The 15495-nt window shown below is 43.8% G+C and overlaps 1 protein-coding gene across 1 annotated transcript in view; it reads left to right on the top strand.

The window, feature by feature from the left end:
• The window catches only part of olfm3a (olfactomedin 3a), an 18007-nt gene extending 9543 nt beyond the window's left edge, over positions 1–8464 (top strand). The window contains exons 3-6 of the mRNA XM_062521240.1: positions 2742–2897; positions 3987–4206; positions 6319–6425; positions 7184–8464. Coding sequence (XP_062377224.1) covers positions 2742–2897; positions 3987–4206; positions 6319–6425; positions 7184–7861 — 1161 coding nt within the window. The 3' untranslated portion in view covers positions 7862–8464. The remainder of the gene's footprint in view (positions 1–2741; positions 2898–3986; positions 4207–6318; positions 6426–7183) is intronic.
• Positions 8465–15495: the final 7031 nt, after the last annotated feature.

Here is a 15495-nt window from a genome sequence, read left to right as displayed (position 1 = left end):
TCACTTTTCTTGAAAATAGCCGAATGCTTCACCAAAGAACAGTACAATATTACAGTATTAGGCCCAATAAAGACAATTAGTTTATTGTCGTATGTTAGCACAGCAGTGTGTTCGAGAGAGGATTTAATGTATTTAGATTTCCTGTCCTATCTACGAGCAGCAGGTTTCATGCAGGGATGGTCCTGGGATGACTAAGAGGCTGGGACTGAATTTGAAATCCACTCAGGTGCCTCTCTCTCTCTCCCCAGGGGCTAATAATGAGTTTGGGAGATGATCAGCTTCAGGATATGATGCTGAGCAGAAGCAGTAGCGTAAGGGCCATAAAGACTCAATGTTCAGTCTGAACTGGATGTATCAGAAATATGCCCATCTGAAATGTGCATTTATAAAACCTTATTTCTCTCACAATATTTCTCTGGAGATGATGTTGCATGTTAGCAGAGTGTGACCGTTTATGGAGAAATTGATGGCTACACTGGACCGATGTTAAAAGACTTTAATTTGGCATCGACACATCAGTGTGTAGTAATACATTAGATTCCGCCACCACAATTTTTGTAGATGACATCATTTTCTAAAAAATGAGATTGTCAAAAAATGCTGAATCCACTTGTCTTTGGGGAAAGAATATTGATTACATTTAGGCGTCAGACAGGAATCTTGACAGGAATATATTTTAAATGTCATAGTTGTTCCTTTGGTCAGGGTAAATGTGTTAATGATTTCTTTCTTGCAGTGCTGAGGTTACTTTCCAGTGAATTGAATGGTAGCTTACTTAAAATGGTAGCTTGCTGTTTGATAAGATAGGATATCTGTGTATGCACCACTCAATTAGTGTTGAATACACTAATTCTATTCACCCATTCAATTGCTTAGACTGAGAGCAGAGAATAGCAAGTTTGGCTTGATAGCTGGCCATGGTCCTGGGATGCCAGTACTGGAGATCACACTCACTATGGATGAGGAGTAGTTTAGCTTAGAGCTAATAGTGAAATGGAGGACCAGGGGAGGAGGTGCGGCTTTGCAATTCCAGCATGATGTAAAGGGCCGTAAGGAGGGTTTATTTCCTACGAACAGAAGTGGGATGAGGGATGTCTGTCAGTCAACCCTATGGGCTCCACACAAACTTTGTTTAGAAAACATTAGTGTTGGGGAGAAAAACAGAGCATTTGGACCGTGTTCTGCTTTTATATGGCCACACACAGTAAAGGAGTTTATGCTTGAAATGTAAGAGAGGTAAACTTGTTATGTGCATGAATAATTGAAAGGCATTTTAGTTAATTAAACATTTGTCCAAAATGGAAGCTATACTTTTGTTTTGCATAGTTGCAGGAAGTAGTTTCTGAGGGCATGAGTGCACCACAAGTGCAAACCAAAGTGAGGTGTAGGAGTGAGACACACAAGTAGCTTTCTTCTGCCTGGGCTCCAGGCTGATGTTGATTAAAGGCTGTGCGCTTCAGTTGAAACATTGTCTGAAAACTGAAAACAAAAAGGTATATTTTTAATCTGAGGTCTCTTTCTCTCTGTGTGTGTGTGTGTGTGTGTGTGTGTGTGTGTGTGTGTGTGTGTGTGTGTGTGTGTGTGTGTGTGTGTGTGTGTGTGTGTGTGTGTGTGTGTCTGTGTCTGTGTGTCTGTGTGTGTGTGTGTGTGTGTGTGTGTGTGTGTGTGTGTGAGTGAGTGTGAGTGAGTGTGTGTGTGTGTGTGTGTGTGTGTGTGTGTGTGTGTGTGTGTGTGTCTGTGTGTGTGAGAGAGAGAGAGTGTCTGTCTATCTGTCTGTCTGTCTGTCTGTGTCTATGTCTATGTCTATGTCTATGTCTATATCTATGTCTGTGTCTGTCTCTCTCTGTGTGTGTGTGTGTGTGTGTGTGTGTGTGTGTGTGTGCGTGTGTGTGTGTAGGAGAAAAGGGGTAAAAGAAAGGGAATGTGGCCTTGCAGTCCTTTTGATTAAGACTCTTGTTTGTGAAAAAGATCTTATCTGAGTCCAGTCCAGTAATGTCCAAATAGCGAGTGTCCAAGAGAGCTCCACAGCAGCTGGGCAGGCTCTTGCTTGCCAGCATGTCTTTTAAAAGAAAACGCTTTTCTGATAAAAATCCTTTCTTCTTAAGCACACTCATACACCACTGAACTGAGTTTATGTAATTAAAGAGGCTAATTGCCTTTATCAGTTTTCATTTAACTTATTAAAGCACGGTGCATAAAATGTGTAAAATGACATGAAAGTGGGTGTGCTGTGCTGTGCTTTGCTGTGCTGTGCTGTGCTGTGCTTCAAAACAAAGCTGCCACAGCGTATACTAATCTAACACAGTGATTGCCTGTGGTTTAGCTTTTCTTGATAACATTTACTTAGTGTCACACCAAGCAAACATCGTTGAAGGCCAACAGTTTCTGCTTTGATAAATGGCAGTTTAGAGAATAAACTTCCAAGCCGTTTACAGACAGAATATTTACAAGGCCAATTTTTCATCCTTTCTCTGATCCATTAGGTTTAGTGAGGTCTCTGTCTACCTGGTGCATTTATGATAACAAGCTTCCTATGTTGGGGAAAGCATGGTCATGGCCAAATCGTCCCCTTAGAATTATAAGCTTCTATCTGACATTTTTGTCAAAATTGAGCTACTGACATATTCTCATCATAACTCTATGGAATTGTAAAACTTTGAAGCTCAATATCTCAGAGCTTCTCAAAACCTCTCAGAATGTGGATATAATTCTAAGTGGACGAAATGCTTGTGACCCAACAGGTTCAGAATATGTCTCAGTCCATCGAGGTGCTGAACCTGCGAACCCAGCGGGACTTCCAGTACGTGATGAAGATGGAGAGTCAGATGAAGAGCCTGAGGACGAAGTTCAGGCAGATCGAGGACGACAGGAAAGCCATCATGGCCAGGAATTTCAAGGTAATCTGTTTACTTTTTCATACCTTATTATGGATGAACTGGGCTGATAATCTGAGTCGGATTAATTGCTGTGCAAAAGATAGATAGATAGATAGATAGATAGATATATAGATAGATAGATAGATAGATAGATAGATAGATACTTTATTGATCCCCGAAGGGGAAATTCAAGATATACAATGCTTAGTTTTTTTTCCCCCTTTTTTCCCCCGATGTTGTTGTTGAATTTGTCACATGATCAAAAATGGAAGGCAATTCAGTGGGGAAATATTAAATAGTTAAATGTGAGCTGAATGGGTTCTCAGAGTGATGTGATTTACTCATCATGCTGGTCCAAATGCCCGTTCAGTCTATTAAATGAATACATTATGATGCAAATGTACATACAATGAGGAGATTTTGAAGGGTACTCAATTTTATGTGTATGAAGGATGAATTGATGTGATTTTGGACAGACCTGCACAGTGACATATAAGTGAATTATTGCCTATAAGTGAGATACAGGAAACCGATGTCTGGAATGGGCTCTGACAGAGAGTACCGCCATTAATCATCCCTCAAGGATCGATTGTCTTATGAGTTTAGTTCCAGACTATATCCCTCAGCTGCCCCACCCACACAGTCGCAAAGCAAGGCCAATGAGTTTTTCGCAGTGTGTGCGTGTGTGTGTTTGTGTGTGTGTGTGTGTGTGTGTGTGTGTGTGTGTGTGTGTGTGTGTGTGTAAGCATCCCTTCCTGCACTTGCTCATTTTTAAATCCTGTGTGCGTGCGTGTATGTGTGTGTGTGTGTGTGTGTGTGTGTGTGTGTGTGTGTGTGTGTGTGTGTGAGAGAGAGAGAGAGAGAGAGTGCATCCCTACCTGCGCTTACTCATTTTTAAATCATCTACGCGTGTGTATATGTGTGTGTGTGTGTGTGTGTGTGTGTGTGTGTGTGTGTGTGTGTGTGTGTGTGTGTGTGTGTGTGTGTGTGTGTGTGTGTGTGTGTGTGTGTGTGTGTGCATCCCTACCTGCGCTTACTCATTTTTAAATCATCTACGTGCTTGTATGTGTGTGTGTGTGTGTGTGTCTGTGTGTGTGTGTGTGTCCACAGGAGCTGCAGGACAAGATGGACGAGCTGCAGCCGCTGATCCCTGTGCTGGAGCAGTACAAGACGGACGCCAGGCTCATCTCGCAGTTCAAGGAGGAGATCCGTAACCTCTCGGCGGTGCTGACCAGCATCCAAGAGGAGATCGGCGCGTACGACTACGAGGAGCTCTACAGCCGCGTGGTCAGCCTGGACGGTCGTCTGAGGAACTGCATGAATAAACTGAGTAAGGGACCGTGATAACTTGTGTGTGTGTGTGTGTGTGTGTGTGTGTGTGTGTGTGTGTGTGTGTGTGGTGGGTGTGGGTGGGGGGGGTTCTTAAACGGATAGTTCTGGTCCTGGATTATCAAAGACTGAATCGCTTTCAATGCTGTTGTAAAACCCAGCACAAACGTACACCTTGACGACATTTTGATCGTAATGAACTACTGCAATTTACATAAAAGAAGATGCGTCCCGATGTTGCTTGGCAACCATTCAAAATAGAGGAAATATATTTCTTGGCGGAACAATGATTATCTATGAATGAATCGTTATATTTCTCGTTGCTGTTCATTTGTTTCATGAAATCTAGCCAGATATACAGTATGTAGTTTAAAATATGTACATATGCAGTATGTAGTTTAATAGCTGTTTAAAAAGCAATGAGCCTCTCGAGTCAGTAGTTTGCACTGATTTTAGAACAGCTAAGGGGGGTTTTAGGCACTTGCGTGTCGTGCCTAACAACGCCCCTAAGCTGTTCTAAAATCAGTGTAAATTACGGCCTCTCGGGGCTTATTGCTTAATTATGCCTTTAATCTGACAGGACAGTCGAGAGAGTGACAGGAAGCAAGTGAGAGAGAGAGAGAGAGAGAGAGATGGGGTGGAGTGGGATGGGATGGGGAGATGACCTGGGCCGGACTCAAACCTGGGTCCCCGGTACTGTAACTAGTTGCACCACAGAGCCCCCCCAGTGATGATCATTCTTTACCATTTCTCTGTCATGTCAGGACTCTGCCAGATAATGTCTTCAGGACATATATTAAGGACATATTAAGGATATATAAGGACGCCCCTTGGACACCCCTTGATGAAATAATATGCTGCATCATCTTCGCCCCTAGTGGATGAGTTGGAGTTTGTCTCGTGCGCATCCAAAACATTTTTAATAATAGTGTTGTCTGAGTTCGTCAAGGGGCCATTTTAGAATTCAGGGTTTGGGAGGCAAGTCTACTCTGCTAAAGCTCCACACCTACTGTAACTAAAGCTGATTTTCACAACAGTAACAGTGTTGAGTGTTATTATTGGGGAGCATGACACTCTCTCTTATACAGCGGGAGGTGGTAGAGACCGTGGCGACTTCATCCTCACAGTCTTTGATTTCCAGACAAGCACTTGGTAGCCTACCCGAATTAATTGGTTTCTTTCCTCATTTCACAAAGGGAACAAGTTATTCAATTCTAGAGTATTGCTACGTTGCAAAAAAAAAAAAAACTCCAAAATTGACTCAAGTAGCTGCTCGCTCTCTATTCTGCACCGTTGCCTCTACTTCAAACTCAAATGCTCAGTTTGGGCTGAGGGTGATGTGCTTCTGCGCTAAACTTGTTACAGCAGGCTCCTCAAAGGCACAGCACGGCGCAGCGCGGCGCATCACCGCCGTAAGCCATGAAAGAGTAGCATGACGCTTCTCGTGTGACACTCACGCAAGCATTAATCACCAATAACAGCCACAGCATCTGCACATCCGTCACATGGAAATTATAGATTTTGCCCTCGACGGCTCATTGCCTTTGATGCACGACAGCCACCCACCATGGACGTACTGTAGATGCTACCAAAAGAGAAGGCGATAAAAAAAAGACACCACTTTATGCTAGAATCAGACTGTGTCTTAGTTGTTATTACAGATTAATCCTGGGGCAGTTGCTGTAATAAGTGGGTGATTGCAGTAAGCTATTTCCATGGAAGACACATTAAATAATTATATCACCCGAGCATGCCGCCGATGTAATCACCACATATACAATCAATCAGTGAATTTTCACACAATATTACTCTCTGTATTTGTACCTATTAGTTTAGTCTTTTAGTAATTTATGAAAGCATGGTTTCATCATGGTTTCTTTTTTTAAAAAATAATGAGAAACATCTGTATGCCATAGAGTTAGTGCTAATTTATGCTAGTTTGGATATGCATGTTGTAGTAGGGGGTTCCACTTACATGGAGCAGACTTTGATCATGCATGGTATGTTCCTGTGTGCCAGCATAGGCATGAAATTGTATTTGAAAAATAAACCAAAGCAATAAGGCAGAGCAGAGGGTGACTTTTGTCTTGCATTGCTCTTTTGTTATTAACAGCGTGCGGGAAATTAATGCAAATCACTGGACCCATGACGATAAAGACGTCTGGAACGAGATTCGGCGCATGGATGACTGACCCGCTGGCATCCAGCAAGAACAACAGAGTAAGTTGCGTGGGCACAGCTATTCATCATGCCCCTTTTGTTGCTATCTCTGGGAGGTATCTGTGTACACACACACGAGGGAGGAAAACACAGGAATGAATAACAGTACATACTCAGGCATTAGTGTTTGAAGCATCCCATCACAACGGCTGTAGGAGGGCCAAGGCTTTGCTCGAATCTGAATATAGCTCTGAGCATGTCCTTTCATACGTACGGTACAATGGTCTAAATAAACGATATTCACCACGATGTCAACAAGCATGGCTAATTGTGTGGTCAGGAAAATGGTTCCGTGGAGATTTCTTTTTGTATCGTGTGACGCGGTACAACGGATTGCAAACTAATTGTCCGGCGTTCTATCGGCCTGGAGACAAAAACACAGCAAGAGCGCTAGCTGCTCGAAGAGAGCGGAGTGGACTTCGAAGTTCTTGCTCTCTCACGTAACAGAAATCACAGTCTCACCTTGAGAAGTGCTGTAATGACAAGCCTTGTGTTTTGTGTATATATTTACAACCGGAAGAGTTATAAAACACTGCCAGCCATAGATAGAAAGCACTGCTGACGAAGAGCCAATATCCGTCCCCATAAAAGGCTTGCTTGTGGGGAAGTTGGAAGCCATGACTTCGAAGCGACCCCCATATCTTTGTTGCTCTCTGTGGGAACATTTTATGAAGGCTGTTTTTTATTGTACAGTTGTGCAAGTTTAATGACGATTCCAAACTTCCAAACACAATAATAGCTCTTGCCTCCCACTCCAGGTTTGGTACATGGACAGCTACACCAACAGCAAGATCGTCCGCGAGTACAAGTCCATGACGGACTTTGTGTCCGGGCTGGAGTCGCGGACCTACTACCTGCCGTACAAGTGGGCCGGGACCAACCACGTGGTGTACAACGGCTCGCTGTACTACAACAAGGAGCAGAGCAACATCGTGGTCAAGTACAGCTTCGGGACCGGCCGGGTGCTGGCCCAGCGAGCCCTGGAGCACGCCGGATTCCACAACGTCTACCCGTACACGTGGGGCGGCTCGTCCGACATCGACCTGATGGCCGACGAGCTGGGCATGTGGGCGGTGTACGCCACCAACCAGAACGCCGGCAACATCGTCATCGCGCAGCTGGAGCCCGAGACGCTGGAGGTGCTCCGCACGTGGAACACGGAGTACTCCAAGCGGAACGCCGGCGAGGCCTTCATGATCTGCGGAACGCTCTACATCACCAACTCGCACATGACCGGCGCCAAGGTCTACTACTCGTACGACACCAAGACGTCCACGTACGAGTACACGGACATCCCCTTCCACAACCAGTACTTTCACATGTCCATGTTGGACTACAACCCGCGCGACCGAGCCCTCTACGGCTGGAACAACGGACACCAGGTGCTGTTCAATGTCACGCTGTTTCACGTCATCAAGACCGAGGATGACTCTTAAAAGGGAGTGACGTACAGTACAGTACAGTACGCGACAATTAACGGGTCATAGTTGGTGATCAAGCATTTTGTACATTTTTCACAATTTACTTTTTGTTTACCGGTTTCCTGGGGAGCTTTCATCACCTCAAATGTGATTTACACAGTCTGTACGTTTTGAAGAACTGAAGACGTTTGCCTTTTTATATTATGGGATGGGACACTTGCGTACGGAATGGACAAATATAGGGGCAGATGATGGAATATATTCTAATGAAAAGCAGAATATTTTTTTGAAAATATACACAAACATCCATTGCTGCTGATTACAGTTATGCCTTATTTGCGGTAATCACATCTGAGAGCCTCTGGCTTTCGTGATGACATCCATGCATGAATGTCTACATTTTGCCAAGTAATTTATTGCCGAAATGGTATCTCTCTCTCTCTCTCTCTCTCGTGAAAATATTTTATGTACTTTATCCTTTTATTTATTGTCGTGGCAAATGCAATTTGTGAGGAATACAGTTCACACGGACTTCTAACTTGTTCAAACTGGACTTTCACTTTTCACTCAAACTGAGACATACTCAAAAGCATAGTGCTGTATCTTCTGACACTGAAACTGTACAAGACTGTAGTAACCATTGTGTTCCTGTGAGAATAAAGTTCATATTTTTTAAAAAATATATAAAAATACAAAAACATGCTACTTTCCACATTGCTGTGTAGACGAACCTCAGTGTAGAAAGAAAAGAGAGGGTTCAGTCAGAATTCAATTTCAACCCCTTTTACGCCACAACCAGTATGTAGACCGAGGCCAAGAATAGTGCACATGATTGGAGAACATCACATGAAGGAGCAGTTTCTGATGATGAGGCTGCCTGTGGAGTGCAAATGTCCCAGCCCCTCTCTTTATTTTTTTTTTGGGGGGGGGGGCATCTAGGCTTCGTCACGAGATGACTTTCAGCCTTGTCCTTTGGCATTTTCAATCAAGATCAAGGCCGAGGAGCAGGAATGACTCAACCTGCTCGGCGCAATTTTCCCTGCCTCTCTTCTCCAGGGTGTCAGTCTCCTTTCTTCTGTCAGCCGCAGAGAGAATCTTAATGGCCTCTGGAAGTCATTAGCCCAGCAGAGCAAGCAGACAGCCTGCAGGGGTTATGCCACCTCAGGGCTTCTATATTGCCTCTCTAAACTCATATCTCCGCTCATAGATACACCCGTACAACAACCGCGGGCTCATAAATCTTTTTTATTGAACTGTTTGTTTACAATTCATTTTAAGTAGCAAGTAGAACTACATTTTTAACTAAATTTATGAATTACTAGTGTTCTTCATAAATAGCATATACTGTAAGTCCATGTCGTAGAAATAGATTGTGTTTAAATGGTTTGAGTTGGCACCATTTACGAGTACCAAATGTCCTGCCTGAGGGTGCATTGCATTGAACCTCAAGTCTTACTCAAACTGCAGAAGGAAATTGGATCTAGGACTATGTCAAATGAAATACGATCAATTTACATAGCCCAATCTACAGTACACAGACTTTTATACACATACAGAATATGCACTGAATTTGATATATTTTCAATTTTATGAGCATTGACCCGAGCCATATTTCACATATCTCGTGTGAAACAGACACGACTAAAGCCACGAGCAATGTCTTTCCGCCGCACCATATGCAGTTACGTTCTGCTGCTGTCTGTCGTGTTTCCTCATCTCTCCCCCTGGGTTGACAGTGAAAAGGAAACTGTTTGAAAGAAAGATTTTTTTTTTTTTATCTGCCTTCACTTGGAGTGCACTGAGACATTCACCGTATATAACTACTCTATTTGCATGCAGCGCACGGGTAAGATGGAGAAAACCTCGCCGTCTGAGTTAAACATCCTTACAGCCCCACCTCAGCCCGAGAAGAGCAAGATCCCAGGCGATATTATAGCGATTATCACAGTCGCGTAGCGCAGTATGGAGCTTTTTTTTCTCCTCAGAGAAAGGGTGCGTGTTCGGGCCAGAGATGCTTTCCGCTTGAATGGAGCGGTGCTCTTCGTCTGAAAGAGAGAAAGAAAAAAACTGGAGAGCTCTCACAAAGAGGTCTTGAGAGAGACAAGTAAATAACAGCCTCGACTGAAGGAGACGACAACGTGGGCCTGGCCCAGAGGATCTGTGCCAAATCGGCACTAGATCTGTTACACTGAACGTTATTGCGGGGAGGCTTACCATTATACCCTAATAAGCATGCTCTCCTGCTAAAGAGGAATTTCAATTTTGCAACAAGCATCACCAGAGGGGCTTAGAGTCTGGAGTAAGATCTGCTTCAGCTCTCCCACAGACTTTATGGCAGATAAGCCCTGCTGTCTACCAGGTACTCGAAGCGAATGAAAATAACAGCGTCGTGATGGTGAGCTGAGAACCAGCTCTTTAAGCGATCTATAAAATGGGTCCTGGCTTGAGATCTAAAATGGCCATTAAGACAACTACCCTGGCAATGCTCTTTACCGTGGCCAAATCATCTGTCATGACTGAGATGAAAGCTAAACAAATGCAGGCCCGCTGGTCTGAAGCATCACTCATTTCACATTCCTACAAGCCAGCTAGGAGGTGAAATACATGCCTGGCAGCAGTGTTGGGAAGGTTACTTTAGAAATGTAATGTGTTACAGTTACAAGTTACTCTGTTTAAAATGTAATAGTAGTGTAACTATTTGAATTACTTTTTCTGAGTAACGTAACTAATTACTTTTGATTACTTTTTGATTACTTTTCTGATTTTTGAATGATATAGATAGTCCCCAAATCCATGCGAAGATTTCGGCCTGGGTCTACAGGCTGCCCAGCAGTTCTGTACAAGCGCACAAGGCAGCAAGGGCATTCAATACATGAATTAGCATCACATTTTTTGTGAGGATAATATAATGATAATCATAACACGTTTACAGGCAGGCATGTAGGCCTACGCTGATGGCACTGTAGACGTGATAGAGCCTATCAGAAGGTCCCGTATCAAACTATGGCTGTGGAGGGAAACAGTTATTTTTACATACAATATTCTTTGCAAAGTTTTGCTGACAATATTGAGATGTAATTCAAATTGTAATTTTGAAAAATTTCAAAAGTACCTGTAATTGAATTACATTTTTTTCTACAGTAACTGTAATATATTACTGTTACATTTATTTTGTAATTAAATTACGTAACTCAATTACATGTAATGCGTTACTCCCCAACACTGCCTGGCAGCCAGCAAAGAGCCATCACAACCTGAGTATCTTTCTCTCTCTCCTCTCCGGCTATTGATATTCACGGCCACATGTTTATTTGCGTCAACATGCCAAGCCGAGATAAATGAATGTGAACACTGACTGAGTTTATTTCTGCAGCTTTGAAAATTCCCTTCCCAGAAAGATTATGGAGAGGGGGGGTTTGCAGGTAGGGGAGGTTGTGTGGTGGTCCCCCAACTTCTCCCTTGCACTCCCCAGCCAATAAAATCACCATTTTCTACCCAGCTGTGATTGCAAAGGAGGCAAGCTGGTGCGAAGTTTCATGGGCTTTATCACCCCCCTGAACAGCAACAAGCCATTACTGCAGCAGGTTGCTGCGGAAAAAACAAAAACCTCTTAGCAATGCACAGAGATAGATCATCTGCAGGACCATGCTGGTGTTTGAAAATAAACATTAAAAAAAAAGAAATTGAGAAAAATGAAAGGCTACAGAATGGATTCTGGGTCCTTTCCGTGGGGTCTAATCATTGCGAGGATCTGGTACTCGAGCCCTCGAGCCCTTAGGCAATAAAACCCTTTATTGTCTTGTGCGTTTTAAGGTCCGCCAAAAGGTGTAGTGTAGAGAGAGCAGAGTGTCTGAGTTAGAAATGAAATGGTAATATTTTTTTATTTGACAACCCACCTGAGCTAAACGCCTTATTGTGTGGGAGGGTAAGAGGAAGCAAGTGTTCGTATTCATAGGAGAATAACTTCGGGAGTTTTTGTGAACTGAGGCAGAAGAAGCAGTGACAGCTTGTATAATATTCTAAATGTCAAACAGGCAGAATAGGAGAAAGGCAAATAGAGAGAGAGAGAGAGAGTGAGAGAGAGAGAGAGAGAGAGAGAGGGAGAGAGAGTTTTTACTTACAGAGGGAAGAGTAGAATAGAGACCAAATGGGGCAATACATTGTTGGAGAGTACATCTGATTCTCCTGTAGGCCAGCGAAAGTAGATGTAGCTTGTTAAACAAATGGAAAATAATTTTGTTTGTAACTTTTATCTTATTTTTTTCTGTCAGAATGAACAACGCGAATGCCAAACTGTTTTGAATTCCTTGGTTGAATGCACTGAAAATTAAAGAAAAGTCTGGGGTTTAAAATCAATACATCTAAATGAAATGTCTGGCTGGCCTTTGGTCCAACTAAATCCTTCAATTATTTCCAGCTCCCAACCTCTCTAGCCCGACATCCTCCTGTCTCCGCACAATTTGGATCAAATCCGTGGCCTACGCAGGGCCCCGGTTTAATTCAGGAGGGCAATTCTACATGCAGGTCTGCCATTCATTTCATGTTGTAAAGGCGGTTTGAAAATCATCCTCCTGATTTCCATTTCAATCACAAAGGCTTGTTATGCATCATCTTGTGTCCCTGGCCTCAGCTCCTAGAGCCGGCTGTTTTGTTATTGGCATTCTTTGTGACACCTCCCCTGTGGCCCTGAGCATATCTGATTTCCTCTCCTCTCCTTTCTGTTGTTTTTTTTTATTATTTATTTGTCTTTTACTTTTTTTACTGACACAGGCACATCTCAGTAAGTGTGAAAAAAAAACTCTTATGGTGATGCAATACATTCCAGGTGAGATTGGAATGTATTGACCGTTAGTATAGGTGAGTTTTTTTCCCCTGTGCAGAGTATTCTTGTAAACACAGCAGGGGTGGCTGTTCAGCAAGGACAGGATTCAGCACGGAGATAAGAGAAAATATCTTAAAAATATGGATAGCCTATAAAATGCATTTAGGTGTTTGTTTCCCGATCTTTGTCAAATTCGTTTTTTGTTCCAATATAAGGGTGCTTGTCGCATGTTGACGTTATTTGATCACGCACAAAAGTGTCCCAGTTTTAGTTCAGAGAAATCTGGTCACCCTATTGTCAAATGCAATCAGGCTTCCTCACCATGTGCAACCAGTGACATTTGAATTCTATATCCTTATCTTACTTAGGATGCATCGCATGCAAAAGCCCATTGCATTTTCTCTGAGAGCCAACTCCCTGCCCCGTGTGTGTGTGTGTGTGTGTGTGTGTGTGTGTGTGTGTGTGTGTGTGTGTGTGTGTGTGTGTGTGTGTGAGTGTGCGTGTGTATTTCTTGTGTATATGTGTGTGTGCTCTCTCTCTCTCTCTCTCTCTCTCTCTCTCTCTCTCTCTCTGTGTGTGTGTGTGTGTGTGTGTGTATGTGTATGTGCTCTGTGTTAGTGTGTGTGTGTGCGTGTGTGTGTGTGTGTGTGCGCGCGCGCTCGCACATCGATATGATTGCAAGATTAATGTCCTCACCCAGAGCCCTGGCACGTTCGGCATGAACACAGGTGATCCAGCCCGACACCATCCCGCACCTGCCGGAGGAAATTAATTAACCTGAGGAGCGGCGCCTAAATCACACGCACTCTACGGGGACGTCAATCAGCCCTGAATAGCGGGCCACGTCGGGGGCGCGGCTTCCTGTGATCGCACGCGGCACGTGGTGACCGGTGAGCCGTCGGTGCCGAAAAAAAGGGGGTGTGGTCATCGCTCTTGAGGGGCAGGAAACGATAATACAATCTGCTCTGGTCATGCGTGTGATTACATTCAAACATCACACACACAACCACCGTCCGTCATATCAATTCCGTCGTCAATCAGTCGTAAGGGGGATGCAGTGGTAAGTGGAGGGAAAGGGCTGAATGTTAAGTGGGTGCACAAACCTACACAACCTTTACACTGTGGCTACGCTAGCTGATTAGAGAGCCTGTGGTTCACTTGTTGCAGTTGGCAAGGTGAGAGGTGAGTTCCTACGGTGCAGCATGAACAAAGGGTCCAAGCGAGGAACCTTTGTTTTGGCACTCAGAGCAGTTTTTGCTGGAAGACATCCTTTTGCCAAAGTAACTCATCACTTTAAAATGCACTGAAGCTGACAGTCGAGACTTTACATTAAGCAGGGGTTATGCTAACGCCCTTTCTCCATTTATTTAATGGGAATATCGGAGAAAAGGAAGTTCATCAAGTGGAATTTATCAGACGTTTGTGATGGAGAGTCCTTAAGTTAACACGTCTTGGTGCATCAGTTAGAAAGGAGACTGGGCCTAGAACGTCAACTTCCTGCCAAGCTCCTCCGTGGTTTGTTTATAGAGCATTATTATGTACACAAAGAAGAGATTAGTATGCATTCGTCCTGACTGATGTTTACTGGTTACTGGTTCCCAAGGTAACATGCATGCCCGGTAACGTCGCTTTACTCCCATTTGGTAGTTGCCATCATGTGGTGCTTCACAATTGCATTAAATAAAACTTTGCATATCTTTTCATGTCGCTGCGTGCCCTGCTCGTTCAGGCTTGTCCACCACTGCCTGCCTCTTAACACTGAAAATGCCCAACTCTCATTGGGGGATGAATGGCAAATGGTTGCTTTTCAGTTCGTGCAGTTCCGGCGTAAGGGTGCGCGCTTCTGGCTCAGCAGACGAGGTAGAAGCAATTTGCTCTCCAGCAATAGGCAGATGATGAAACATAGTGCTTTTCTATTATTTGCATCGCCATCAAAATTCCGCTCTGTATTATCAAGTGGACCTCCAAAACATTTCTCCTCTTGAAACATGCTCAATCAACTCACGAGAGTCCCCCCCCCTCCACCCACCCCTCCCAAATCTTCCTGCATGCATAGCACATCTCTGTGAGCCAATTACAGGGAATCTACATATTCTAATCTAAGTCCGCCTGCTCAACTGCTCTCTGTATAGCAATGCTTACAGTGCAACGTTAATGGATTCTTGCCACCTCATTAAAATGGCAGGGCTGCACGTGTGGAGCAACATTGTGGGCGCGGAGAGACCCCCTTGTCTAGACCCCGGTTCAGCACTAACAGCTCGTCCGGAGTAATACCATTAATAATGAAAACTGACTTAAATTCATTCCCGCCCGGGCACCACTCTCAATCTACACTGCCATGTACTCACAGCAGACACACTATCTATCAAACTAACACAAGCACACACACACACACACACACAAAGAGAGAGAGGGACTAAGACTTCATGATATCTGTTGATGTTATTGTGATGCTGTTTATTTACATGTCTTTCATTGAATCCAGTGGTCCTATAAGTTGGTTTGACCTCTACCCTCTCTCTCTCTCTCCCCCCCCCCTCTCTCTTATTCCTGTCCATCAATCTTTAGACCGTCTTTCCCACTTTCAACTACGCTTGTATTCTTGTTCTTGTATCAAGTAATTAGCTATTTGAAAATTAGAAAGAAAATTATAAAATGACAGAACTTTCAACCTAGAGCACACGGTGTTAGTGTTACACTGGTATTCACTGCTAGACAGCTCTGCTAGTATCTCTGAACCACCTCAAACAAAACAAGGGCATTTCTCTCCCTGCCAGCCAACACATGTGCCACACACGTGATGACGAAGCGCCCGACTGGCATCTGT

Source organism: Sardina pilchardus, chromosome 19, assembly GCF_963854185.1.
Source record: "Sardina pilchardus chromosome 19, fSarPil1.1, whole genome shotgun sequence".
NCBI classification, from domain to species: Eukaryota; Metazoa; Chordata; class Actinopteri; order Clupeiformes; family Clupeidae; genus Sardina; species Sardina pilchardus.
Note: the sequence above shows the minus strand (reverse complement) of the source record. Positions and strands in the feature narration are given on the sequence as shown.